The sequence below is a fragment of the Eublepharis macularius genome, chromosome 12 (genome assembly GCF_028583425.1).
Source record: "Eublepharis macularius isolate TG4126 chromosome 12, MPM_Emac_v1.0, whole genome shotgun sequence".
Classification (NCBI taxonomy): domain Eukaryota; kingdom Metazoa; phylum Chordata; class Lepidosauria; order Squamata; family Eublepharidae; genus Eublepharis; species Eublepharis macularius.
The window spans coordinates 77,652,281-77,679,095 of NC_072801.1; the positions used below are offsets into that span (position 1 = coordinate 77,652,281).

The 26,815-nt window shown below is 45.9% G+C and overlaps 2 protein-coding genes and 1 long non-coding RNA gene across 3 annotated transcripts; all 3 read right to left on the reverse strand.

Annotated features, from left to right (window-relative positions):
* Window positions 1–720: 720 nt before the first annotated feature.
* Window positions 721–5,992, reverse strand: CIDEB (cell death inducing DFFA like effector b). Its single transcript, XM_054992649.1, has 5 exons — window positions 5,838–5,992; window positions 5,256–5,400; window positions 3,301–3,450; window positions 1,553–1,743; window positions 721–1,153 (listed from the first exon to the last, which is right to left on the reverse strand). Exons 1-5 carry the CDS (start codon window positions 5,876–5,878, stop codon window positions 1,015–1,017), a joined length of 666 nt encoding a protein of 221 aa, XP_054848624.1. The 5' UTR covers window positions 5,879–5,992; the 3' UTR covers window positions 721–1,014.
* Window positions 5,993–9,117: 3,125 nt separating this feature from the next.
* LOC129340494 (uncharacterized) lies at window positions 9,118–11,848 on the reverse strand. Its single transcript, XR_008598019.1, has 3 exons — window positions 11,768–11,848; window positions 9,674–9,831; window positions 9,118–9,382 (listed from the first exon to the last, which is right to left on the reverse strand). It is a non-coding gene; the product is annotated as an uncharacterized LOC129340494 (long non-coding RNA).
* A 940-nt stretch (window positions 11,849–12,788) lies between these two features.
* LOC129339995 (cell surface glycoprotein MUC18-like) lies at window positions 12,789–26,470 on the reverse strand. The gene is made up of 8 exons (XM_054994540.1): window positions 26,416–26,470; window positions 23,857–23,895; window positions 21,921–22,241; window positions 20,247–20,543; window positions 18,210–18,506; window positions 15,060–15,434; window positions 13,509–13,604; window positions 12,789–12,826 (listed from the first exon to the last, which is right to left on the reverse strand). The coding sequence occupies exons 1-8, from the start codon at window positions 26,447–26,449 to the stop codon at window positions 12,801–12,803; spliced, it is 1,485 nt and encodes a 494-aa protein (XP_054850515.1). The 5' UTR covers window positions 26,450–26,470; the 3' UTR covers window positions 12,789–12,800.
* Window positions 26,471–26,815: the final 345 nt, after the last annotated feature.

Consider the following 26,815-nt stretch of genomic DNA (forward strand, 5'->3'; position numbering starts at 1 on the left):
TGTGAACTTCCTTTAGTGGAACAGGGTTACTTGATTCAAGGGTGAGGGTGGCCTGTGGGAGCTAATTTTGCCTATCCTTGCACCAAATGCGCATACTGAAGCCTGACCCCTCAATATCTGAATGTCCTATTTCCTTAAGGAGATGTGCCTTGGCATATGTGTGCAATATTGCAGGGAAACATGGCGGCAGAGCCAGACTGTTGGGAGTTATTTTATGTTGTATCAAATAGCACGACCCATGTGGGGGGGGGGTAGTTGGAGAAGCCCAGCAGGGTTCATGAACCCTGCCTAGTGTGGGGCACGAGCCAAAGCTTGGAGCTGGAGTCCATGCTTTGCAAATACAAGATCCCAGGATCCAGCTCTGGTGACTCCATTTGGACAAGGATCTTGTGTAGCACGTTTTGGAAAGACTTCCCTGCGAAATGTAGGAGAGCTTCTGCCAATTGGAGCAGCCACGACTGGCCTAGAAGAGCCAGGGTCTGGCAGAATGTAAGATTGCCTCTGTTTACATTGATACAATGGAGCATTGGACTGTCTAAACCGGGGAGCTGGCCTTTCCCACATTACATGCCAAACTCTCTGGCTCACCCTGTTGGTCCCTGAGAGAAGATCAATGTGGAGTTCAAGGACCTCCTTCCTCTCTCTTTTTAAAATAACCTTTTAATAATAATAATAATATTTATATACCACCCTTTAGGACAACTTAATGCTTACTCAGTGTGGTTTACAAAGTGAGTTGTTATTATCCTCACAACAATCACCCTGCGAGGTGGGTGGGCCTTAGAGAGCTCTGAGAAGCTGTGACTGACCCAAGGTCACCCAGCTGGCTTCACGTGGAGGAGCGGGGAATCAAACCTGGCTCTCCAAATGAGAGTCCTGCCGCTCTTAACCGCTACGCCAGACTGGCTCCATTTAATCGTCGTCCCTGTTCAAATCGCAGCCCTGTGATTCTGGTGGGGTTGCAGTAAGGAAGTTCTGCCTTGGTGTCTCAGGGAAGGAAGCGGGAGGGAGACCTCAGTCTTCATAGGCACGCAGCCGGGTGGGCGAGTGCCAGCTTTCGCCACCCTCTAGGAGGCGACGGATGTAGTGAGAGGCTCCCAAGAGGATGTGCCCGACCCCTTGCATGATGCTGGAGGCCACGCGCAGTATCTCCCTGGGGTAGGAGAGAAAAGAGAACAGCTGTAAGTAAGGGGGGGGGGCTAGTAGAAGGGGAATAGACACCCGCGCGAAGGAGAAATCAGAGGATTGTACTAGGATCTGGGAAGCTCCGGTTGAAATCCTCACTCTGCCATGAAGCTCGCCGGGTGACCTTGAGCTGGTCACACCTCTCCAGCTTAACCTACCTCACATGTTGGTTTTGAGGATCGAAAGGAGAACTGCATATGGTGCCTTGTTCTCGAAGGAAGGGCAGGACAGAATGAGGGATAGTCAACACGGCCCCTTCATAGCTATGGGACAGCTAGTGCTTGTGTGCTTCTGACACATGATGTTGTTGGCCATCTCTCCCCCCCCCCTTCCTGAACTATGCCTCATCTCAGGGTTGGGGGCTCACCTGAGCACTTTCTTGGGCCCCAGGCACTTGAAGTCGCAGCTCATGGAGTAGAGCCCGTAGAACGTTGCTGAAATATTGAGGCTGCCAAAGAGGTCGCGGGGGTTGAGTTTGTAAATGTCAAAAGTAATGCGGGCAATGTCCCGGCTGTTCCGGGGCTTCTCTCGGCTCAGTGCATGTGACCAGCTGCCACCCTGGAGTGGAGAAAGAGGGAACAGGTTGTGTGGATCGAATCGAGCTGGGCAGGGGGAGGCTTCCCCCATGCTCACGCAGCAGTGCTTGTTACTGTGAAGTGCCAGCCACGCACAGGAGGGGCCTGTATGGACTGCCGACGATTTGCCTGGATGGCTTTAAAATCAGTGTGGGATGAAGGAGATGGAGAGTTGAGGCTGCAGGGGTTCAGGCAAGAGCTGATGTGGGCTGGCCAGTGCAATGAAGCACTGGGTTCAGATCTTACCTCTGTTCTGAACTCGCCTCGATGTTTTGGACATGAATCTGCAATATGGGGATGATAATACTACCGAAGGGTGTGCATGCTGATATTCTTGAGTCAAGTCAAACCAGAAATTCCTGGTTTTGGTTTGGCTGGGGGAGACAAATCTTATCTGGAATTTAGGGAGTGTTTCGTGTTCTGAAGAACCAAAGGAGGAGTCGGAGAAACCCGGCTGCTCTGTGGTGCATTGGCCCTGTAAACTTTGAAGGACTGTAATTTTCACTGGGTTGCAGGCCTGTCCTCCAAATACCACCCGTTGAAAAGGATGCCCCTTTCAATTTCACAGGACCACTGCATCCCAGAGCAGCCAAGTTTCACTGGCTCTCTCCCTCCTGCTGCCTTGGTGGTGGGGATGCAGACACTCAAAATGTTTTAATTGCAATTTTTTAAAAGGTAAGGACATGGTTTTTCCAAACCCGAAAACTCTCTGAAACGATTTCCGTAAACAGTATCAACCCCTCCCCTCATTTGGCATATTTATTTACAGTGTAATTTTTTTTGAAGAGCATACCCGTATTGCTTTCCCCCTGTTGGCAGTGAAAGTAAGATTTATGACGGGCAATGTCCTGTCATAATCTTTCGTTTCACCAATCACTCTATGAAACAACCTGGGCCCACCCGTGATATAAATTCGGGTTGTTTCTAGGTTAATAGGCCTTCTGTTAGGATCATTTACAGTGAATTTTAAGGACAAACAAATGCAGAATGCTTAGTGATTGTTATGAAAACCCTGCATCCCACCAGTGATGCCCTCACCACTGTATGAGAACTCCAGGTGCAGAGGAAAGCGGCGGGATGAAGGGGTGCCATTGGGACAGGACTGCAAGGCAGAACTGCAGGGCCGTGGCTCACAAATGCAGTAGCACACTCTCCCTCCTCCCCCTTCCACAAAGCAGGCAGTAGCTAACAAGTGCTATTGAGTACTGAGTAAAAATTTGGATCATCATTTCATATCCCAAACAGCTCAGGGTTTCCTCCAGCTGGGGGGTTGGATTCCATGGATCATTTTTGGCTAGCGGTGGTGGTCTCTGGGGCAAAGATACTTCTCTTGACACCAGAACCTTTGGGCTTCTTGCAGTACGGGGAGGTTTCTTGAGGCTGGAGGACGGCATCATCCAAGCCCCTGCTTTTGGGGATCATGGCCTAAATTTCACTTCCTTTAGCTTGTGGATTGCCCTCCTTGCATCCAAACACCTGATTCCCCCCCCCTCCATTAAGGAAACCCCCCTGCTTTCTTTGATCTGCTTCACCCGCTCACCTTTCCAGGGCTCCACTTCTGATCCTTCCTCAGCAGCATCAGGGCGCTGTTATCATCCAGAGCTTGAAAGAACTCTTCACTCTCCACCACTGTGCCATCTTCCTCCAGCACCAAAGAAACTATTCCAGAGATCAGCAATGTCTCCGTGGCCTGAGCAGGGGGAGAAGAGAACAGGCAGGTCGAGATTTCCAGGCCAAGGGTGTTGCTATTTTTGTTTTATGAACAGGGCTCTTGATGTTCTAAACTAAAACAAAAAACTGAAATCCTCTGGGTAATCCACACTTGATGCTCCTTAAAAGTCTCAAATAAACTATATTTTTAAATCAAGAATACCTACATTGCACCCTTTGGAGCTCTTCAAAAGGCTAATAGTGGAACATCTGCAAGGTTGTGCCCCCAAATAACAGGCAAAAGCCACAAGATTTCAGCTCTGACTGCACTGCCCCCAACGAGGGGACAGTAACAGAAGTATGCAAGCTTAACACATTTTACCAACCATAATCTGTATTCTCTTTAATATATATGTATATGCCAAGAATGAGATAGCACAGAATGGTCAATTAATAGCAGCAGTCAAAATGGCACCAAGACTGTGACAAAATATTATCAAAAGAACAATGGGAAATATTATGGTCCTCTAAAATATTTAATTCATCAACAATTAATATTAAACTACAGTCCTATAAGATACTAACAAGGTGGTATCTTACACCCAAAAAATTAGCAGCTATTTACTCTCACAGTTCATCTTTTATGTTGGAAAGGATGTGGGGATACAGGACCATATATACATTGCTGGTGGAAATGTCATTACATAGAAGAATTCTGGAATACAATCTTGCACCAAATCTTTTTGTTAACTGGCTACAAAATACCAAAGAAACCTGAGCTGATATTTCTGAATCAATGGGATGATAAAGAGATCCCACCAATTCGACGAGACCTCATCAATGTCTTCTTAATGGCAGCAAAAAATTTAGTTGCTTTAAAATGGAAATCACATACTGTACCGACAATTACCAGTTGGTATTCTAAAATATGGGACCATTTTTTATTTGAAAAAATCAATGATGGAATCTATCAAGCTGAAAATTTCCCCCAAACAACAAATTTTATGGAAAAATGGTTCCCCTTTTTTTGAATACATTTCTAAAGAAAATCTATATCCTCCCAATAAAATATACCAAACAATCCTGAGTCTATAATCCAAAATATATCAGATCATTCAACTTGAATTTGTCTTTCCATGTTTTACCTTTCTCTGTTATGTAGTTTTTAACAATTTACCCATGCTGTATTTCATATTGTAAACAGTTTTGTTAATAATTGAAATAAAAATATTTAAAAAAAAGAAAAGAAAAAAAATTAATAGCAGCAGAAAACACTTTCCGCTTAAATCAGCAATTTATTCTGGCACATTTACCATTTTGTATAATTGTTTTGGAAGGCAGGAAGAAATGCAATGTTTCTCATCTTCCCCACCCCATCTACAACACAGGTATGATGTAGGCCTACCTTGGGACTGTTGATAAGAATCCCCTCGAGATACCGTGTGCGTAGCTCTTTGAAAGCTAACAGTGAGACATTTGCGTTCTAAGATTGCAGCCTTTTGAGGGCTGGATATTTGCTTTTTAATAAAAAAGTTGAGCTGACAAGCAAGCTTAATCCTAGAAGGGCTGCATTCCGTCGGTTTCCAGCTCTTCAGTGTAATTGTGCAATGCACACAGCCTTATGATTTGCATGGAGGGCCTTGACTGTGCTTCCTCTTACGTAGACAACCCGAGGGATAAAAAATGGACGGCGAAGGATTTATGCAAGGTCCATTAAAAACACGTAAACGTAAACAATAAGACAAAACCACCAATAGCGAAATAAGTGAGCAAGTGTGGTTGGGATGGAACCTGGTGAAGCTCTGTGGCCAGACAGGAGAGGGTTTGGGGGAACTGAGCACTGACCTTGGTTAGCAGTTCATTCAACGTCCCCGCCGTCAGCCCCTTGCGGATGCTGCGCTTGTGGTCGCAAACCCGGAAAGGCCTTTGGGGTGGGGGACTTGGGGCCCAGACGCGTCGGGTGAGGCCTGATCCTGCGTTTGATACTGACCTGCAGGAGGCAGAAATTACTTCGCTGATCCCAAGTTGGGTACTGAAGTGTGCTCCAGAGTTTGCAGAATGGCACATGGTGACCATTTCGCCTATACAACCCCAGTTTTCTCCACTAAGGTGGTGCTCCACGCCTTCCAGTTGTGGTCCATGTTTTGTGAACTCTTCTCCTCCCACCCCAGTCTTCCCACTTGCCACGGTGAGGGTTGTGAACTCAAACAGAGACCCGATTTACTCATAGTGTCTTCATACTAATTTAAACAAATATTCTTGGGGGCAAAAAGTGGAATATAAGTTCTAGTAGAGAATTGCCAGGGAGGGGGGGCAGGGGATGCCACACACCCAGGTAGTGTGTACAGAAGGCTCCAACTGACCTTTTTTGCCTGTCCCACCCACCAACACCTGTGTCCCTTCCCCCCCCCCCACACAACTACTCACCTTAACAGAGCAGATGGGGCCAAGGAGCTGACGTACTCCATGGGGCTGAGCGGTGGGCGGTGGAGGCTCTCCCCCGCCTCTGTTCCTTTGGCTTCTGCGAAGCAACCTGTTTGGTCTGCCTGGACTCTGGACCAGTCGGCTTCTACACCAGGAGTGGAGGAGAAGGGGGCAAACTCCAAGGTGAGCAATTGAAGGCAGGGCCAGATAAGGCCGGTGGGGGGAGAATCAGCTGGACGGTCTGGCTTACAGTTGATTGATTTCATCAACTGACGTACTTGTATGTTGCAAAACCTCAAGATGTGTTGGAAGAGAAAAAGGCACCCATGGGGGGGAAGCAAAGATGGAGTAGACACAATATCTGGACTGCTTTGGGAAGTGGGCATTGGGGCTCATAGCCTATGTTAACTGGACTCCTCTCTGCCAACCAGTGTCTCCGAGAGCCTTGTTGCAGAGGGCAGCCTCAGCGCATGTGGAAAGAATCTTTTCCTCCTCGTTGACTTGGTGCAGCGAGCCATAAGGAAATCCCTACAGGCTCAGACCATGTGTCCTGGGCAGGATTCTGGGAAGTCCATATTTAATAACTGCCCTCATTGGCTCTCACTGAGTAATGAGAAACTGCTTTAGGAAAGCAGTTGACAGACTCCTGTAAATATCTATTCCTTTTGAAAAAGCCCCCTAAGTTAGCATGCCGTAGCATTTTGGAGCAGCAAATTCCTTAAGGGGATTCTACACTGTGTGAAGAAATGTTGCTGGCTGTCCCCACAGTCTGCTGTTGATCGGCTTCTTTGGGTGACCCCCAAGTTCTAGGGCTCGGAAGCTGAGGGATCAATTTCTCCCAGGGCTTCTAGAGCCCCGCAGTTTTCTAAGTCAAAGGGAAAAGCTTCAGGCCATCTGGAAAAGACCCCAAACCTGCTGCTTTGAAAACACAGGTGGCCGACTATTGCAAGACTCAACTTTTATCATCGCAACAATATATACGGGGGGCTAGAACCGTATTTATTCTGAATATTTCTCTTCCAAATAAAAATAAAACAATGCACGTATATAAACTTGGGCACAGTATGGCAGATATTATGTAAAGAAGGGAAAAGAATCTTAAAGGAGAAGACTCTTTTACTGCTCAGCACTCTTTGCCCACCAAAGACACCAGGCCTTCCAGAATGCAGTTTGTTTTAAAGAGAATATTACCCATTCTCCCCAGTTTACAGTTGCACAAGTAGAGCCAGTGTGGTGTAGAGGCTAGAGTAACAGACTAGGATCGATTCCCCACTCCGCCATGGAAACTTGCTGGATGACAAACTCTCAACCTATCCTACCTCACAGGATTGTTGTGAGGAAAAATGGAGGACAGGAGAACGATGTAAGCCGCTTTGGGTTCCCATTGAGGAGAAAGGTGGGGTAGAAACAAAGTAAAATGAATAAATAAGAGTTGGACTTTCAGCGCCTGGAGCACAGGAAGGATAAACAGGGAGGTAGCTGATGGTGCCCATTAATTCTGGCTACAGATTTCACTTCCTGCTCCTTGCACAACTGTGTTGCCGTCTTTTATTTTGCTTTCAGGTAGGCTCCTGGTTGTTACTTTGAAAGCCTGAAATGGTTTGGGAGCAGAGATCCTGAAGGAAGCCCCTCTTTTCCAGCATAAACTTAGCTGTATAATCAGGGCACTGGGATGGGGGCGACGGTGTCATGTCTGTGTTCAGTCATGCCATGATTGTCTGTGTGTTGTAACCACAATGCTCATTATTAACCTGATGTATTCTCTCCTTAATGCAAGTGTTACTTTTGAGACCCAGAGGGGGCCTCTCCCGTTATCTTATAGAAATATGCTCCTCTAAGCTAGCACTGACCTTGGAGCCTTCAGATGCCAGCTCTTGCTCCTTCGCCCAGATGCTGGGAAGGTATGATTGTATACTGAGTGTCTAGCCATAACTAAAAAGGGTTCTCACAGGATCCGTGTAGACTGCGCGCCAAAACCTTAACAGTTATTTGAGCTCGGGAAAATCAAGTATAACGTAGAACTGCTTGCCTTGCCTTATCACTTCTACCAAGCTCCGTGATGGAGTGCAGACCTGAACTGTCAAATCCTAAATACAGCTTTTCTACTGGAGCCAATGTGTGTTCACTGGAGAGGGGCTGAGGGGTCTACCTGCCAGGAACGGACACAGGTTTTCTCTGTGTTTTCCTGCCATTAGAGGCCCACTGGACGATTCTGTGAGGTGGGGCCTTTTCAGTGGCGCCACTGAGGGCCAAGCTACACATGACGAAAGACACTTGAACGGCAAGTGGATTGAGCGGAGGGCAAGTGAACAGGGAGAAATACACTTGCCGTTCAAGTGTCATTCGTCATGTGTAGCTTGGCCCTGAGACTCTGAGCCCCCCTCCACCAGGGCAAGTTTTTTCCTGCCCCTTTTACCCTTCAGAAGACCCTCTTTTGCTGATGAACTTTTGGTTCGAGTTAATGGATGATTGTGGTGAAGATATTCTGCAGATTCGTTTTTAAGGGTTCGGCTGATTTTTGGTCTCTATCTCTCAACTATTTGTTCTTTCAGCTGCCAGTGATAAATAAACTATTTGCTCTTTTATCTGCTGTTGATTTGGGTTTGGGGTTTTGTTGTAATTAAAAGGCTGGATTTTATTGTCAAACGGCTTGGTGGTCTACTGAAAAACAGGGTGGAATCAAACAAAACACAAATTAAAATAAATTCATTTAAAAGCTGTCGGAGATGTCGTTTCTCTCGCCAGGGTGATATAGTGGCCCATGGTTGCCAGCTCCAGGTTGGAAAATTCCTGGAGATTTGGGGATGGAGTGTGCAGGGTTTGGGGGTGGGAGGGACCTCAGCCAGGGTATAATGCCATACAGTCCACGGTCCAAAGGATCCATTTTCTCCAGGGGAACTGATCTCTGTGGTCTGAACGTCAGTTATGATTCCAGGAGGTCTCCTGGCCCCACCTGGAGGCTGGCAACCGTATGAGAAAGCTCCCCGGTGGAATGAATCTCTGGATCTCTTTTCGAGACCAAGGAGGTTTGCCTTGTAGAAAAGAAAAGAGGGCAGTCCTCCGCCGCACATGACAACTAAACTGGCCTAAACATCCCTCATCTCTTCAGAGTTCATTTAAAAATTCATCCCCCGATTACTGTGTTTTCAGAGGTACTTGTAGAAAAACCTTTAGCAAATTGGGGAAAGGGGAATCCACATTCTTTTTAAAATGGTTATATTTAGTTAATTTTTAAAAAGTTTTATAACCTTCTTTCTGTAAAGGGTGTTACTTGGAGGAAAGATTACTACCAGGATCAGGAGACAGAATGTACAAACAGCAAGCAACCAATTGGCATCTAAAACTTGATGTTTGCATTTGGTTTGTCAGAATCCATCTCTAAAGAAAAGGGGTTCCAGGAGGATAATGTGATATGCTCTGGTCCCAGTGGTGCCGGGTTATCACAAAGATTCCTGTTCTATGTGAGTGTCACTGGTAGGGGAGTTGCTTTCTGCTTGGAAGAACGTGGAGCAAGGGTAGCCGAGAAGGGTGTAGGTTGGCTCTATTTCCTGGAAGAGAAAAGAGAATGGAAATACCCGGTAGAGAGCGGGGTAAAAAATTAATCATCAAGATAGGAAACTTGTGCATACAGTCAGAGGAGTTAGCCGTGTTAGTCTGTAGTAGCAAAATAGTAAAGAATCCAGTAGCACCTTTAAGACTAACCAACTTTATTGTAGCATACGCTTTCGAGAACCACATCTGTCACATCTGACGAAAGCTAATGCTACAATAAAGTTGGTTAGTCTTAAAGGTGCTACTGGGCTCTTTACTATTGTGCATATAGTAAATCTGCCACTTACTGGAAATTCAACTTCTGCTCCGGAGTCAGCGTCAGCGTCCACCGCCTCCTGCTTTTCTGGGTTCCCACGTTTGGACGGCACCGCTTTAGATTTTGGCAGGATCCCCCAGTCTTGGCTCACTTGCTGTGACCACATTGGTGCAGCCTTTTCCTGCAAAGCTAACCACAGAATATCATCTTGGGTCACAAGAAGCATCTTCCAAAAACGCATATTTACTGTAAGATCAAGGTGGGTAGCCGTGTTTGTTTGTCTGTAGCAGCAGAAAAGAGCAAGAGTCCGGTAGCACCTATAAGACTTAACAAAATTTGTGGTAGGGTATGAGCTTTCGTGAGTCACACCTCACTTCTTCAGATAGCTGAAGGTAGTGTCTGAAGCACTGAGCTGTGACTCACAAATGCTCATAACCCCACCACTAATTTTGTTAGTCTAGGTGCTACTGGACTCTTCCTTTTCCCCCTACATTTTCTGTAAGTTATCATTCTCCTTTCTCTAGACATCTTTGGTTGGCCTCTAGGGGGTGCAATTGCACAGAAAAGGGGTGAAATATTTATGGGGAGGGCAGATACTCTCTTCTTAAAGGGCAGGTTCCCTGGAGTATTTCTCAAGCACTTGGGCCATAGGGTTGCCAAATCTGGCTTGGGAAATTCCAGGAGATTTGGCAGCAGTGTGTAGGAAGGAGAGGGAGCAAGGTTGCCAACTTCCTGGAAGGCCTGAAGCTCTCCTGGAACTGCAACTGATCTCTAGGCTAGAGAGATCAGTTTCCCAGGTGAAAATGGCTGTTTTGGAAGGTGGGCTCTATGACATTATGTCCCTCCCTATCCTTCATAGACCTCATGTCCAATCACAGGAGGCAGCTCAGCGGGGGGGGGGGGATATGCCATAGTCTGCCCTCAGAAGGTGCCATGTCCTTCAGAGGAACTTACAGCCTGGAGATCAGTTGTAATTTCAGGAGAATTGGAGGCTCCATCTTGTGGATGGTAATGGTAACCCTAACTGCGGCGGTGGTCTTTTAAAAACACAGTAAAGTCATTGTGTTGCAAGTCCACAGAAACAGAATAAGATAATTAAAAACAAACAGCTTTTAATAAAATTTATTTTCAAAAGGGGAAGATCCAAGTGAAAACTTGACCTATGCAAATAAATGACATTTCTATTTCTAATTTCTCCCAGTTTGAGACCTAGGCTAGCTCCTCCTCTGTCTTTAATTTAAGAGAAGAGCAAGATTCAGGTCCAGTAGCATCTTAAGACCAGCTAGATTTCCAGGGTATGAGCCTGTCAAGAATCAAAACTCCCTTTGTCAGATACATGGAGGGTAGGAGGGGTATTGCAAATTAGAGTGTCAGGAAGCTAGCTGCAATACATGTTGTAATTAGCTTGATAGAGCATGGGTGTGAGGTGCATAAAATTAGCATTTGTAGTGTGAGAAAAATCCAATATTCCGATTCAATCTGGAAGGATCCATTGTTCCAAATTTCCAAATAAATTGGAAAACTGCAGCAAAGGTGGAGGGTACTGGATTGGGTTTCACTCCCAAAGTGACCCTATGGGGGTATGAACTGGTGTCCTTTTGAGAGCTCTGTTTCAAGGGGTTCCTAGTTCTGAAAATATGGCTCTCACTCTAGTGTTGCTGTGCTCCAGAAGTTTTTAAAAGGGCAGAAGCCCTTGCTACTTAGGAAAAGGCTTTGCGCTAGCCAGTCTTTAGATGCATTGCGGCATAGCAGGTTCCCTGCAACGATGCTGAAAATCTGGCACAAGCTGTTTTTTTATGAATTGGTGCCCTTGGACAGATGCTCTCCCCTCTACCATCAGCACTGATCTGCTGCCAGTTCGGCTCCTGGAGCATTTTGGTGGCAGCTGTGGCGCTCCAGTGGCCACCCATTCTTTCTGGGACGGCTGCTATGACCAACGCATGCAGGAGAGGCAGAAGTCCAACCTGCTCATTTGTCCACATCAGGAAAAGCTTCCCCCCTTGAATGTCTGCCCGCCCCGTGACTCTCAAAGACGCAGGTGACTTGCAAGGGAAAAAGTGACTACCTTGATCTGGAATCTCATGGGAACCAAGAAAGGGGAAAAAGAGGCCAGCGTCCTACTTACCTAGATGAGTTCTGCTGGAGTGGTTGATTCTGAAAAGAAAAATAACAATAACTGGGGATTGGCAGAGGGTGGGTGCAAGCGGGGGGGAATTCGGGATGAATTGGAGCTGAGGACAATTGGGCAGGGGTACGTGGGCTGCTGGGATTGCCACCTTCTTGCCGTTATTGGCTTCAAATGTGTATTTCAACACCAGCCAAAAGCAGGTAATGCTTTACCTCTGCATGGCAATAAAGTCACAGGAAAAATCTTCATCTGCTTTGTTTTTGCCTCTGTACTAAAAGCCACTGGAGCAACAATCCTGGTATTGTTGTTGTTGCCGCTGTTATTTATAGTCTGCCTTTCTCACTGAGACTCAAGGCGGATTACATGGTGTGAGATTAGTACAGTCAGTATCAGGAACATTTCCATACAGCATCAAGGACATTCCTATACAGTGTTAAGGACATTTCCAAAACAACATCATAGGATTTTACGAAGACGTAGCATTAGTAAGGATCCAATATAGAGTTGAAGGTACCACTGAATAAAGGGATGGACTGGCAAGCCTGAGGCATGTATGTGGCCCCTTTGGGATCCTGACTGGTAGGCCCAGTCAAGTGATAGCTGTTTGCCCCATGGGATAGGGCAATAACAAGGTTAGTGGGATAGGGCAATAGGTTCACCAGCTCCAGGGTGGGAAAATCCTGGTGATTTTGTGGGTGGAGCTTAGAGAGGGCCTGGAGTGGGCGGGGTTGGGGGAGGGGGGACCTCAGCAGGATATAATGCCAAATAGCGCCCCCATCAAAGCAGCCATTTTCTCCAGGGGGATTGACCTCTATGGCCTGGAGAGCAGTTGTAATTCTGGGAGACCTCCAGCCACCACCTGGAGACTGGTAACCCTAAGTCTCTTCTCACCGCTGCAACTCTCTGACATGATAGCGAAGAGACTCTTTACTCCTCTGCTTAATTGCCCAGGAGGAATCCTGTCTTGGGTTAAGTCCAACACCCCAAATGCTTTACAAGGATTTTTTCCAACCTGTGCCTCCGTTCTTCCTCACCTGGATGATGTCCTGCTGGTACCTGGAATCAGAAGAGGAAAAGGCATTTCATAACAGAGGGTTTTGTCTCTTCACCCTTTCGGTCCCAGATTTTCCCTCTTCTTATGCATTGCCATAAAATCAGTCATTCATTCATTCTGATAGCAGTTTCTATTTCAGCCCCCTCCCCCTTGTGCCGCAGGCGGCAATGCAACAGGTAAAGCATTTTCTGCCTTTGCAGCTCCTTTCACTGCCTGTCATGCCGCTTCCAACGGGAAGAGAACTTCCCCCACCCCACCCCCTTGCAGGCTTCCTCTTGAGTCACCTGAAGCTGCAAGGCAGGCAGTGAAAGGGACCTGAAATGGCAGGAAATGCTTTACCTGTTGCATTTCTGACTGTGGCACAAGGGAAGAGGGGAGCTGAGATACAGAAATTGCTATCATAAGGTTGCTATCTTTTTCAAACTGGCTGTTTCTCCTATGCCTTTAGAAACATACACAGATGGCTAAAGGGAAGCTTTTCCCAGCTAGAGGGGTCAAGATGTAGGAAAAGTTTCACCAGTTATGGAAAAGCAAGGGGCCGAGGGCTGGAATGAAAAGTGGTTACTTAAAAATATGTTGTTTGCAGCAGGGTTTTCTCCCAGCTCTGCAACGGAGTTTCAAGAGATCTGAAATGTACGTCTCCTGGCACCCAACTCACCCCTGCTCCTCCAGCCCCCCAAATACCTTTCAGTTTCTTGCTGAAAATGCAGACAAGAAACAGTAGAAAAAGGGCTCCTGCCCCACTGCAACCTGCCACCAGGGGGAGATGTAGAGATCCATCTGCACAAGAAAACGATTAAACAGTGAATGGCATAATCGATACAAAGACTTAGGATGGTTTGGTGGTGTACGCACACATGCATGCCCATGCACACAAGTACACACACACACAAAACCATACGTATTACTTTCTGGTCAGCCTTTCTTCCTTCCCTGGCCATCAGTTCTCCAGGCTCCAAAGCTCCCTCGGTGGCTGGATTCCTTGCTGCTGAAAACACAAAGCTTCTCCCGTCTTCTCTCTTGGCCCAGTGTTAACTTTTCCTTTTCTACTTGCAGATTAAATATCTAGCCTTCTAAATCCATACTTGGTTCCAAATTTGGTTGCATGGTTAATACGACAGTGAGTAAAAGGAACTTCTTGCATGCTCAGAGATGCCCTTTTCTTTAATATTGAGAAGTAAAGTCTGCCTTTGTTGAGGCAGGGCTCATTTCGAGGGGGAACGCACAGGAATGCAGTTCTGGCTGTTCCCCAAAGAGGTGACATGGCAGGTGGCCCCGCCCACCTGACTCTCGGCCATTTTGGGCCTGTCGCTGCCTGGATTGGGGCCAAAACGGCCTGGATCGGGCCACTGACGGGTGGTGGATCACTCTCCCGCTCATCAGCGGCCCAATCCCAACCATTTTGGGCCCCTTTTCAGCCTTTTTGAGCCCTTTTTTACCATTTTGGGACCAATTTTGGCCCTGAATGGCCAGGATTGGGTCCAAAACGGCCAGGATGGGTGATGCCAGGGGGTGTGGCATATGCAAATCAGTTATACTAATGACACACTTCCGGTGATGGCAAGAGGCATGGCATATGCTAACAAGTCGTGCTAATGAGGTCCTCCCTTTTGTTATGCTAATGAGGTCCTCCTTTTTCTATGAAATGACCCCTGCGTTGAGGGATATATACTACATGGGAAATTGGAGAGTAGAACTTTTGAAATTGCCATTAACATTATAAAGCAACTGAACACGGTTTTTAAATTGGAGCAATAACAAGGGAAAATAAGGCTAGCTCCTGTCTCCAGTACTATGGCCCTCATCCATATTGGACTCCCTTTCTATAGGTGCATGTTACATGAAACATCGGGACATCTAATGACCTCCCATTTTCCACATAATGTGCAGTTTGGCCCTGATTTTCATTTATATCACTCTGGGTGTGAACCCTGGAGAACCACAGCGTGAGATTAGACTTTGCATGAGCGCTGAAACCTTAAGGTCTAGAAACTTGCTTTCATGCAAAAACAGTAAGAAATCCCACATTTTATGCTGTTCGGAAGTTCAGATTCTGTGTGGAATTCAGAATGCTGTCCTAAGGCTACAAAATCCAGTTGCTCAGAACATAATAATGTGACTCTCTTAACCGCCGGGTGAGCCTTATAGTTCGGCTGAGTTAAGTAGGCTGCAATAGGCAGAAAATTTAAGAGAACAAGAAACAGCTACAGATAGTTATTTTTGTTATTGTTATACCAGTAGATAGTGTGGCATTTCCATTTTCTGCCTTGGATACCGTCCTTGTCTGAGAGGTTGATCTGGGGTCACTGCTGCTTGTGAATGGTTTTGGGGAGCCCTGAGAACCAGATGGTTTTCTGGAGCCGTGAGGATCGGCGCTGCTGGAGACGCTGTCACGCCACGTAGACTGGGAAGAGCTGGGTGCTGAGGTGGCTGGTCCGTCAGGCGCAGCCCTGTGTAAGTTCTCCTCAGTAGCCAGCTGAGACGATGTGAGTTGTAAAACTGCTGGTGTTGGGACTCCAAGAGAATCAGTACTGCTTGTTACATAGGTTTCATAGGTGTGAGCAACCACGACAGCAGTGGAGGCCTCTGGAATTGTGACAGCTGGAAGAACTGCAAAGAGAACCACAGAATGCCAAGGTTGGAAAGGTTCCCTGTGTGGGTATCCCTCCCCCTACACAGTCTCCTTAAATCATTACATTTAGCCATTTAGTCTGTGTGTGTTATGTGCCGTCAAGTCGCCTCCGACCTATAGCGACCCTATGAATGAAAGACCTCCAAAACGTCCTCTCATTAACAGACTTGCTCAGATCCTGCAAACTGGAGGACGTGGCTTCCTTTATTAGGCCTTCCTCTTCTCCTGCTGCCTTCCACTTTTCCTAGCATTACTGTTACAGAATCCTGTCTTCTCATGATGTGACCAAAGTACAATAGCCTTAGTCCATCCTAGCCATTTGCCTGCATTTTTCTCTTAAACTAAAGAACTGCAAAGGGTCAGCCTCCCTGGGGATAGAGAATGTTCCATCTCATCCTATTCCAAATGGTGCCTTTGAAAACTGTTCCCAGACCTGCACCCCCTCCCCGCCTCCGCTCGCTCTTCTCTAACTGCTCCTGCTCAGCAACCAGTATCCCTGTCCTCAAAGGCCTTGCAGCCTCTTATCCCCCGAGTGTAGGTTAGCTGGAGTTGGCACACCACCCAGTTTGCCTTGGCAACTCTTTACATCCCTGATTTCTGGTCAGTTGGCACACCACAACAGGAATCAGGGAGTAGTTGTAACATGTTTCATCTTGTTCTCTCATCATTCACAGAGCACAACATTCCCATACACTCTAAGTAATATTCTTCTATGCTCAGAAGCTCATGATGTACCTTTCTTTCCGTTATGCTACCTAGATTAGACAAAAGTCTGATCACAGCATATTTTGCTTAGTTGGCTGAGAATGGAATGTGTAACTTGTAACTGTTGCTATAACCATATTTGGGCATCCGGGACTTCCTGAATACAAGCTAATAAAACTCTCGCCTCCATCTTTAGGGGAAGAGACTTTGCATCCAGATCTCGGTCTCGTGTCGTTACTACACCTGAGCCCCATCTTCAAAAGGCATGAGAGCATTAAGTCTGTAGCGTAACTTTTTTTTTTGTCCTGGAGAAGATACGACCGAAGTCTGAAGCCTAGCTTCAGTGAGTTGGTGAGTGAAATTTTCTGCACTATTTCTTGTTTAAACCCGGGGCAAGATAAGGTGGGTATCCAAGGGCGTAAGGACCCAGGCACCTATCCTGATGGGAGGGTTCTCTGCTGCTGCATTTGGTTCACAAATATAAGATCATGCTCCAGGCAACCAGAGGCCTGGTTCTGTCTACATTTTACAAAGTGTGATTTGTTCTCCACACTTTATACCACTATATATGCCTTTTAAAAATTCAGAATCGAGCTTCTTTGGACTAGTTAAGTCAGACCATCATATGAGCAACTGGGATAGACTACTGGATCATAAATTGGCATGCCTAGGCATTACCCAGGCTGTGCTAGAAACAATGAGTAGTCAAGAATTGACCCTGCTCACTAGACGATGTCTTAGGGACCTTGATTATGAGAGCATGCTGCTTAGAGTCCACAGAGGGTGCTCATGTTTTTCAGTTGGCTTCAGGGCTTTTTTTGGGGGGGGGAAGAGGTGGTGGAACTCAGTGGGTTGCCCTTGGCAGAAATGATCACATGGCTGGTGGCCCCGCCCCCTGATCTCCAGACAGAGGGGAGTTTAGATTGCCCTCCGCGGTGCAGAGGTCAATCTAAACTCCCCCCTGTCTGGAGATCAGGGGGTGGGGCCACCAGCCACGTGACCATTTTCAAGAGGTTCCGGAACTCCGTTCCACCGAATTCCAGCTGAAAAAAAGCCCTGGTTGGCATCATCCTTCCAACAAAAATGCCAAATTATCTATCTGAGTTAACTATTCCAATGTATAGAAGGGCTTTTATGCTAGCACACGTGAATGCCCTACCTTCAGCACAGACGCTAGGAAGATTCAGTGGAATTCCATACTCAGATAAGACTCTGCAATTGTGGCAGCTACAAAATTGACTCTATAGGTCACATTTTCTTCGATTGCCATGCTGTCGTGGTCTTGGCATAGATTTTCATTCCTGGCAATGACTCTGTAACGAACGGATGACTGAACTGATAAACAAACTACTCTGTGTGTGGTGAAATTTTTGGCAGTTGTTAAGTTACATGATAACTAACTTTCAGGTTCTCCTCCCATGGAATAAGGATTTGCTGTGCCTTTTAAAATGAATACATTGTTTTAAAATATGTTATTGCATACACACAACTTACCTTCGTTCAAATGGTGAAGATCCTTGTACTGCAGTGGTAGCTGCTGCCAAAGCAACTTTTTAAAAAATCTGCACAGCCACTCAGACCTCCGATGGCTGATCAGAAGCCCAGCTAGGCCAAAGCCCCACCTGGCCCCAGCAATTTTCTTAAAATACTTGGTGGGTGCCAGGAAAAGTGCCAGCAGGTGCCTCAGTGCCCATAGAGTGTATATTAGGGATCTCTGCTATATGAGATAGTAAACTGTGTTTAGAAGACATTGTAATTTTATGTTTTTAGAAGTTTTTGGAAGACTAATAGTGAAATCCTAAGCAGAGTTTACTCCAGTCTAAGCTCATTGATTTCAGACACACAGGTTTAAAACTACACATTCGTTTTGTATTCACTGAAAGTTTTGGGTGGATGTTGAGTGGTAATGGAGGACACAGTAAAGTCCTTTGCCCGAAGCACAGGTCATGCCACTGATACGGTTCTCTGTTCCCACTCCAGTCAACTTAACTAAACTCATCTTTGCCTTTGCCCTTCCAATAAGCCAGTATCAACAAAGAAGGCCTCACCTGCCACAGCAATGTTGATGGCTCTGCTTTTCCGGGATGAGATCTCCCGCCCAGATTCCAGGGCCTGGTACATGCAGGAGTACTTTCCACCATCTTGTGGCAACAGCCTCAAGACGTGTGTGGTGCTTTCCGGAGAGGAGGGGAGCTGGATAACTTGCAGTTGTTGGAGGTCCTTGAAAAACGTGATCTTTGACACATGATGAACGTCACGAGCCGAGCATGTGAAGTTGATGAATTCCCCACTTGTGTAGACCTCTCGCTTTGGGGACACAGAGAAGAGAGGAGCTCGAGGACGCTCTGAAAAGCAAAGTGAAAGAGCATGGAGAAAGACTGGGGGCTTGGGGAAAGCAAATCGCTGTCCACTCAGCCACTGAACACCTCCATCTGCTAGGACCTGAGACCATACCCAGACTTTACTTCCACGGGATATTCCCTCTTCCCAGGTGGCTCGGAGATCTTTAGTTCTTAGGATAGCAGGATTGCTGACATCTGAAGAAGGGAGCTGTGTAGCTACAGCCCAATAATCCTAATCGAATGCAAATGATCTGAGTGATACGTTCTCCCCAGCTCATCTCAACACTACAAAGTTATAGCTGTTCTCTATCAGTTAGCTACCAGGGCTTCCCTCAAAGATTGGTTGGACACTACAAATTCTCTATGTGTTATGTGCCGTCAAGTCATCTCCAACATATGGCGACCCTATGAATGAAAGACCTCCAAAACATCTTATCATTAACTGACTTGCTCAGATCTTGCAAACGGGAGGATGTGGCTTCTTTTATTGAGTCCAGCCATTCCGTTTTAGGTCTTCCTCTTTTCCTGCTGCCTTCCAATTTCCCTAGCATTTGATTTTTCCAAAGAATCTTGTCTTCTCATGATGTGACCAAAGTAGGATAGCCTCAGTTTTGCCATTTTTGCTTCTAGGGAGAATTCAGGCTTGATTTGATCCAGTACCCACTTATTTGTCTTTTTGGCTGTCCGTGGTATCCGCAAAACTCCTCCAGCACCACATTTCAAATGAATCAATTTTCTTCCTGTCAGCTTTCGTCACTGTCCAACTTTCATATCCATACATAGAAGATAAAGATGTCCCTCTGGGAACCAAGATCAAGATAATCCGAACTATGGTATTCCCCATTACTATGCATGGATGAGAAAGCTGGACAAATTCTCTAGCTGCTTTTATTCCCTAGTTCTCTAGCTACTGTTTTTTTTTCTATTTTTTTCTAAATTTTCTAAAAATACTTGGTGCCTCATTGCCCACAAGGCCACATTAGGGACCTTTGCTATATGATATAGTAACTTGTGAAGTTTGGAGCACGTTGTAATTTTATGTTTTTAGAACTTTTTGGAAGATTGAGTGTGCAGTTGGACACAGTTTTAAAATAGCGCATTTGCTTTGTATTCACACAATAAGTCTGTTCGGAAAGGAAAAACAAGACTCCTTTTTATAATATTCGGGGGAAACCTCTTTGAGCTTGTTCGGCACATATAACCAGTTAAATTTGCTTCTTCATTAATATTCCTGTTGCAGCAGAGGGGCAGGACTGAAACTAAACCAGGCAGGCCTCAGTACTGGAAGATGGCTCAGTGCTAGGAGCTGCAGAGGAGCACAGCTGAGGTCAGAAGTCCCAGAGCAGAGAGTGCAAATTTCCAGGAACCTGCAAACCAGCCCCTCCCAACACTAGGGCTGCCAATCTCCAGGTGATAGCTGGAGATCTCCTGGAATTACAACTGATCTCCAGGCCACAGAGATCAGTTCCCCTGAAGAAAATGGCTGCTTTAGAGGATGAACTCTATGGCATTAAACCCTGCTCTCTTCCTTACCCCAAACTCCACCCTTTCCAGGCTCCACCCCCCAAATCTCCAGGAATTTCACAGCCAGGAGCTGGCAACCCTACCCAACATGTCCTATTTTTAAAAGATGTTCTTTTTCTCTCCTTCAAACACGCAAAAAAAGGTTCTCATCTCCTGTGATCTGGGGGTCAATGAGTCCATCAATGGGCCTCTTCCATTGCCAAACAAGGACTGGCTCACCTGTCAGGGCTACAGACACGAGGCTGCTGTAGGGGGACTGGATCCCCCGTTCCTTGACCAGCATCCAATACACGCAGCTGTACTTCCCAGCAGAGCTTCGGTCCACGTTAAATGCTTCATAAGGCCCTTGGCCTTTATGGGGCAGCTCCCTGAGTGTCTGATCTGGCTGTTCCTTGTAGAATCTGTATCCTGCCACCTCCTGCCCGTCTGGAGCGGAACAGGTCAGGGTGACTCTTTCTCCTTGGAGGTATACAGGATGCTTCGGATCCAGGGAAAGGGTTGCAGCAGGTGGCAACTCTGGGGTTACAAGGAAAATCCAGAGAGCCTGGAATTAATTTTATTAAATAAAGTTTCAAAAGGCAGAGACTAGGACTCAGCAAAAGAATGTGAGATATAAAACATTCTGAATGATTAAGAACAGCAGACCAAAGAAAAGAAAACCCCAAATTTCCCTCTTTATTTTTCATGTGTTTCAGTTTCAGAAAAGAAAGCAATTTTCTTGTAGAAAATCCAGGCATTATGGATTTTTTCTCTCTCTAGAGCAGGAGCACAGAATTATCGAAATTAAAAACAAAAAATGTTTTTTTGTAGAAGAACTTATTTGATATCTTCTGACTTCGTGCAGAGATTCACTAAACATGGCCTTTCTAGTGGGACCCCTTTCTCTCTTTTTCACCAGTGGAAAATCCAACCCTTTGTATTTTCAACGAGAATTACTGAGAGATGCTACAATAAAATCATTGCTGAAAATACTAGGCACCATTGTGACATTCCTAGTTCATTTTGTGACAATGCTGAGAAACTTTGATACCCCAGTAAAGCAGTATTTTGGCTCAGCCAAACAAGCTATATGTTTACTAATAAAGCAATCAGTACTTTTGGCTACATGTTTGATAAAAGCAATTCACAATTCCTTAGTTACTCTGAGAAGCTGTGGTTAGTTACATTAAGTGTGGACAGCAAGAATTCAGAGCTGTCTCAGAGATAATGGTATAAGCAAGATACATATCTGTGTGCCAGATACATACAGGCAAAAAGAATGTTTAAAAGGTAACATGCTCAGACAATGGCTTATTCTGTAGTGTTACACATGCACAAATGTGATATGAGCTGACTTTGCACTAAAGAAGGTGACAGACATGCGTACTAAAATTTCAAACTGTGATATACTGTGAACCAATCATATTATAATTAATTACACCAATGTCCTGATGCCATAATTGCTATAAAAGTTGTTCTGCTTAGGAGAGGAACAGAAGAAACAATTTTTTGGCATCAACTTGCCTCGGGTTCTCCTCTCCTTTCATTGCAATAAAAGTTTTGTGGACCATTCTCCTTACTCTCACCTCTGTGTCTAGCTGGAAAAAGCATAGAGGAGCCAACTTCGGCTTAACCGGCTTGATCAGTGTCCTCTGAATGATGACTTTGCTTCTGGCATGACCTGGAAGTGACATCATCACACCAGATGATGCTGTAGTATTTTCAGAAAATTCTATGATCAAACCATAGAGTTTTGGGCAAATGCTAGGGCACTACCCCCAGCATGATGACATCACTTCCAGGTTGCACCGGAAGTGTCATCATTACCCAAGGGACACTGATCCCCCCCCCAACAGTAAGTCCCAACTTCCCCCATCTCCCACTGGTTGCCAAGCAGTGCCTACCATTCCTCACCAATGATGGAGATCGTTACATGATTGTTACTTGGTGCAGACTGAAGTGGTTCTCTGTTTTTGACACTGTAAGCGCAGACAAATGTATTATTTGGCTCCAGTTGTGCCGTGGACACCTCCCAGGTGTCTTTCTTCTGTTGTACCTGCAGGTCCCATTGTCCCTCTGGCTTCCTTTTATAGAACAGAAACTCCGCTGCCCTCTGCCTTCCTGGTGGGGAGCAGGTCAATCGAACGCCCTCTCCTCGGACAAAGATGCTGAATGGAGGGAACAAGGACAGCCTTGGGGCTGGTGGAACTGCAGTCACGGGTGCTGCCTGGGTCCCTGAGGAAGGAAAGGAGATGCCAGATCAGCTTGCCCTTGAATAGCCTATTTTTTTGTGATCTGTTTCTGGAACTAACATTTCTCAACGGGCATGACTACTTCTATACAAGAGCCTATTTTTGCTGCTGTTGTAGCACTCCTCTTCCTTTATCAGGTGGAAGTCAAATGAAAATGGTAGTTCCACATGACACTTAGTAAGTCCTATGTCCCCTGTCAATATCCAGTCCCACGGTGAACATCCTATTATATGCTGATTTGAACCTAAGTCCCATTCAGCAAAGCTTTTCCTCTGTTCTTTTACATTTTCCTCTTTAGGTCAAGTGGTTAAAGCTTTATTATTATTATTTTTGTCAGCTCATGGCCACGGCATTCCTAAATTAGCCCTCGTTAGAAATGTTCTGTTTGGGCAAGTGGGATTGTTGCTTTTTGCAGTGAAAGCCAGTTTGCTCTCTTTTTGCTTTTATGTTTCATGAAAAGGAGAAATTGCTCTGGAGGCAAAGAGTAACCATTAAAGACCCTCCCCTCACTCCCTAGGTGCAGGAAATGACTTTAGGAACGCCTGGGCTTTCCTAGTTAACAGGAAGCAATTTATTAAGCCAAGAAGAAAAAATGGGTTGAGACTGGGGGGGTAGAGGGGGAAAGAAAGGAAAGCCTGAATAACACTTCGCTACTCCACACTGGACCGGCTGGCACTGCAGTTGCATTTTGAATAATAAAAAAATCCTCCATCAACCAGGTCTGAAAAACAATAACCCTCCACCTCCCACACTGGGATGCAATGGCAAGTGACAATGACATCTGGATTCTCCATAAAAATGGAATGCACAACTTATGCCTGTTCTGGACTAGATAGTTAATGTATGGAAGCAACATATTCTCACTTTGCTGAGGAGGTTCTGTGACATTGGACTTTGCTTGCTGGCAGCCAGACTTTTTTCCGGAGGCCCAGAAACTATCTTCCTTTCGTGCATACACTTTAAACTATTCTCTTGCCCATCTGTCCTATTTTTAAAAAACCTCTTGGTGTCTTCATTCTTTTCTTCCTTTCTGGAACTTCTCCTGCAACGTTGCTCTTCCCCCAACCATGGCATCCTGCCTCATTGCCAGAGTTGCTTGCCATACACCTCATACTCACCATCAGGTCTTTTTTTCCTGGGAAAAGAGGTGAACTCAGTGGGTTGCCCTCGGAGAAAAGGGTCACATGGCTGGTGGCCCCGCCCCCTGATCTCCAGACAGAGCGGAGTTTAGATTGCCCTCTGCGCCGCTTGGCAGTGTGGAGGGCAATCTCAACTCCCCTCTATCTGGAGATCAGGGGGCGGGGCCACCAGCCATGTGACCATTTTCAAGAGGTGCCGGAACTCCGTTCCACCGCGTTCCAGCTGAAAAAAAGCCCTGCTCACCATACTCCTCAGGGTCAAAACAAGGGAGAGAAATTGCACCAGAGAAAGTGCTTCACCACTCACCCAGACACAGACAGACAAAGAGAAATAGGGAGATGTAAATCTCTGAAGAGGACCACCATTGTACTTTGCCATTTCTCCCAGACGTCCCTGATTGTATGAACATGGCTGGTGTGTCTCTATCCATTGCTTTTAATTCAGAGTTGTCTTCTTACCTGTGGAAGCTATCGTCCAGGAATCGACTGTGATTGCGGCTGGAAAAGGAACAGAAGAGGGTACTTATGAAAAAAAAATCAAATCTGGGAAGAGTAGTGGAAGAAAGGGAGGATGCTACATTAAACATACAAATAGAATGTGTTTGAGAAGGAGAACGAACGAAAACTGAAGAAGGTGTGTAATGGGAGCCCGGCAAGCTAAATATGAAGACCACGATATTTAGGGGGGATGTGGCAGGGAAACAGATGGTTATTGTTCTGAAAAAAATTGGAACAACATTCCTTTTAGCACACTACTGTGTCACTAGGAAGCCAGTTTGGGGATCCATCAGCCATTTCTTTTGAGTTACTGTGTCTGTCTCATGCCGATCCCTTTTCTGAGAGTTTCTCTACACAAGACATCTTACATGAGTAGGATCAAGTGAAAGATCTTAATGCTTGTTCTCCCACTGTGGATACACGTGCACTGGCTAGGGAGACAGAGTACACCTGAATATAAGACTACACAGAAAGTAAGTCACTTGAGCGTCCCTGTGTAAGATGCCTTGTGTAGAGAGACCCTGAATGCCACGTGCTCTTCCACACAACAACGGTTCCCCACGGAGTTCCCATTGCTGCCGGAAACGCAAAAGCTCATGCCGTGGCAGCAGGACATCCTCATAGCAGTTTCCCCCACACTTTTCTTGACTCAGCTCTCCATGGCTTCCCTCCCTCCCTGCCCCATGCCACTAGTGGACTTCTGAAAATATCTGCATTTGCTGTGTCATCAATTACCATTTTTTAAAAAACCCTGAAAAAGCTACCTGATAGTGTCAGCATCTGAGTCAAGGAAAATGGAGCTGATGTGGATGATACCTGTAAAAACGCACAAGCAAGCTTTGACTGCAATCTTTCCCAGAAGATTGTATCCAAAACCAGGAGTATTCCAGAAGTTCCCAAGCCAGCTTTGGGAAAGATTGGAACAAAGCAGCAGAGAACCTGATAAGTGAACAGTTAGGCGTGGATACTCCATTTGGTGTGGTAAAACCTGCCTTCTGGTCCATATTTCTTCCAATACAGGCCAGAGTTTGACTTTGTACACTGTTTATCAGACATAACAGGCCACTTACAAATCATTTAAACATTTTCTCTCTAATATTAAGGAGTTGATGATTTCTAGCTTGTTCATTTTTATGTATCAGTTTCCTTTCCCTAAATCTAGTTTCCAGGCCTTCGTGTATCTCACTTCCCTTTGTAAAGGAAGACAGAAGTGAAAGAGCACCACTAAAAATGCGTAGCTCTTTATTGACTCAGTTAACCAAAAGAAGCAACCTACCTAGTTGATTTTTATGAGATGGGGATTTTATACGATCTCTCTTCTCTCACCCGTGTTTCATCATTATGCAAAACCTGGACATCATGCATTTATAGCATCTTTAAAAGAAAAAAATTGGGCTACCAAATAAATATTTCCTCCAAGCATGTTTTACTTTAGCAGATCTGTACAGATTGTTTCGGTGCTCTGTTCTTGCCCATATAATTCTTTGAACTATCACCTTGCTACTTATTCTTTTCCGTCCCCAGCCACCATGTCTGCAAGTTTTCTACAAAATATAATAATATTTTTCTAAGATGGGAGACTAGTTCCTGGTATAAGCTGAAGCAGGGAGAATTGGGTAAAGGAGAGACAGGTAATAGTTGAACCCAGAGAGCACAGAGAAGTTCAAAAGATAAAGTCAATTGTGCCACACGCATGTGTGAAGGACAGCCCACCCATGACAAGTGATTCTTTCCCTTCATACCAAGATCCAACACATCGGTAACCAGGACAATTCAGGACTATCAAGTATATGCACCACAAGCCAGTTTTTGGCTACCAAAGCAGAACCTTGTTCCAAAAGACTGTTTGACCTCTGAGCACAGAAGAACTTTTAAAAAGACAATTAAGTGAGTATGCACACCACAGACAAGAAGAGTTGTATAATGCTATTATCAAGTCTCTAAAAGGCAATCCTTTGTGAACAACCATAGAGCATGTGCGAAAAGCCAAGTTTTGCACTTAGAATAGTTAGTTTTATGAGATGATGCCACACACTGGTTCGAAGAAGAAACTCTTATCTGGGAGGTTTCCCCGTCTCCCTCTTACAGCCCACAACCCCTCTGCAGCCCCCCCTCCTGCAAAAAAGGGCAAACCAAGCCCCCCTCCAGGCCCCCTTGTCTGCAACATGAGGTTATAATTCTGGTCTACCCTGATGGGCTATTGGGAGAATTACAACATCATGATGTATGTGTTGAACACAAATAGGGCTATATAAATGTTAAATAATGGGTTGAATCCAGCTAGCTTTTCTGCTGGTGGGAAAGGAAGAATGGATCTCTTTTGACCACCACTGACCAACCGACCGACAGACCGACAGGATGATGGGGGATCTACATGGAAAAAAGCTGTGGAGAATGGAAGCTGCAGCAAGGAGGGAATGGATTGCAAAAGCTGGCTGGATCCAACCCATCGGCGTGATTACGAAAGGGGCCAATTGGGAAGAAAAGGGTGTTCAGGAGAAGAGGGAGAAGCAGCCTTACCCCACAGCAAACAGAGACGGCCAAAGAGCTCCATGCTTCGCAGGCTGACTCTAGGAGAAGTGGCCCCAGCCGTGTGGTGATGCTGTGAGGCTGACTCTCTGACCACACTGGGAGGAAGTGCACATCGGGTGGTGTCGTCAGATGCCATGGGGGAGCCATTGGGGCTGAGAGCCAAGCTACAAGTGACGCCTTATGCAGGTTGGACACTTGGCAGCTTCCCTCAAGTTTTGATGCGAAATGTAGGTGTCCTGGTTTTACAGCTTGGCTCTCCATTACAGCTGCAAGACCAGGATGCCTACAGTTCCCATCAAAACTTGAGGGAGGCTGACAAGTGTCCAACCTGTGTCAGGCGTCACTTGTAGCTTGGCTCTGAGGAGGTGCAAGAGTTCCCAGGCCTCTG

Coding starts and splice junctions, on each gene's coding strand:
- LOC129339995 (XM_054994540.1), bottom strand. CDS start 26,449: ATGGAGCTCTTTGGCCGTCTCTGTTTGCTGTGGG. Junction 20,544..21,920: donor TGTAACGATCTCCATCATTG/GTGAGGAATGGT, acceptor TTGTAACCCCAG/AGTTGCCACCTGCTGCAACC. Junction 12,827..13,508: donor TTTCAGCAAGAAACTGAAAG/GTATTTGGGGGG, acceptor TTCTGATTCCAG/GTACCAGCAGGACATCATCC.
- CIDEB (XM_054992649.1), bottom strand. CDS start 5,878: ATGGAGTACGTCAGCTCCTTGGCCCCATCTGCTCTGTTAAG. Junction 3,451..5,255: donor TGAATGAACTGCTAACCAAG/GTCAGTGCTCAG, acceptor CCCCCTGCTCAG/GCCACGGAGACATTGCTGAT. Junction 1,744..3,300: donor AGAAGTGGAGCCCTGGAAAG/GTGAGCGGGTGA, acceptor TCTCCACTCCAG/GGTGGCAGCTGGTCACATGC.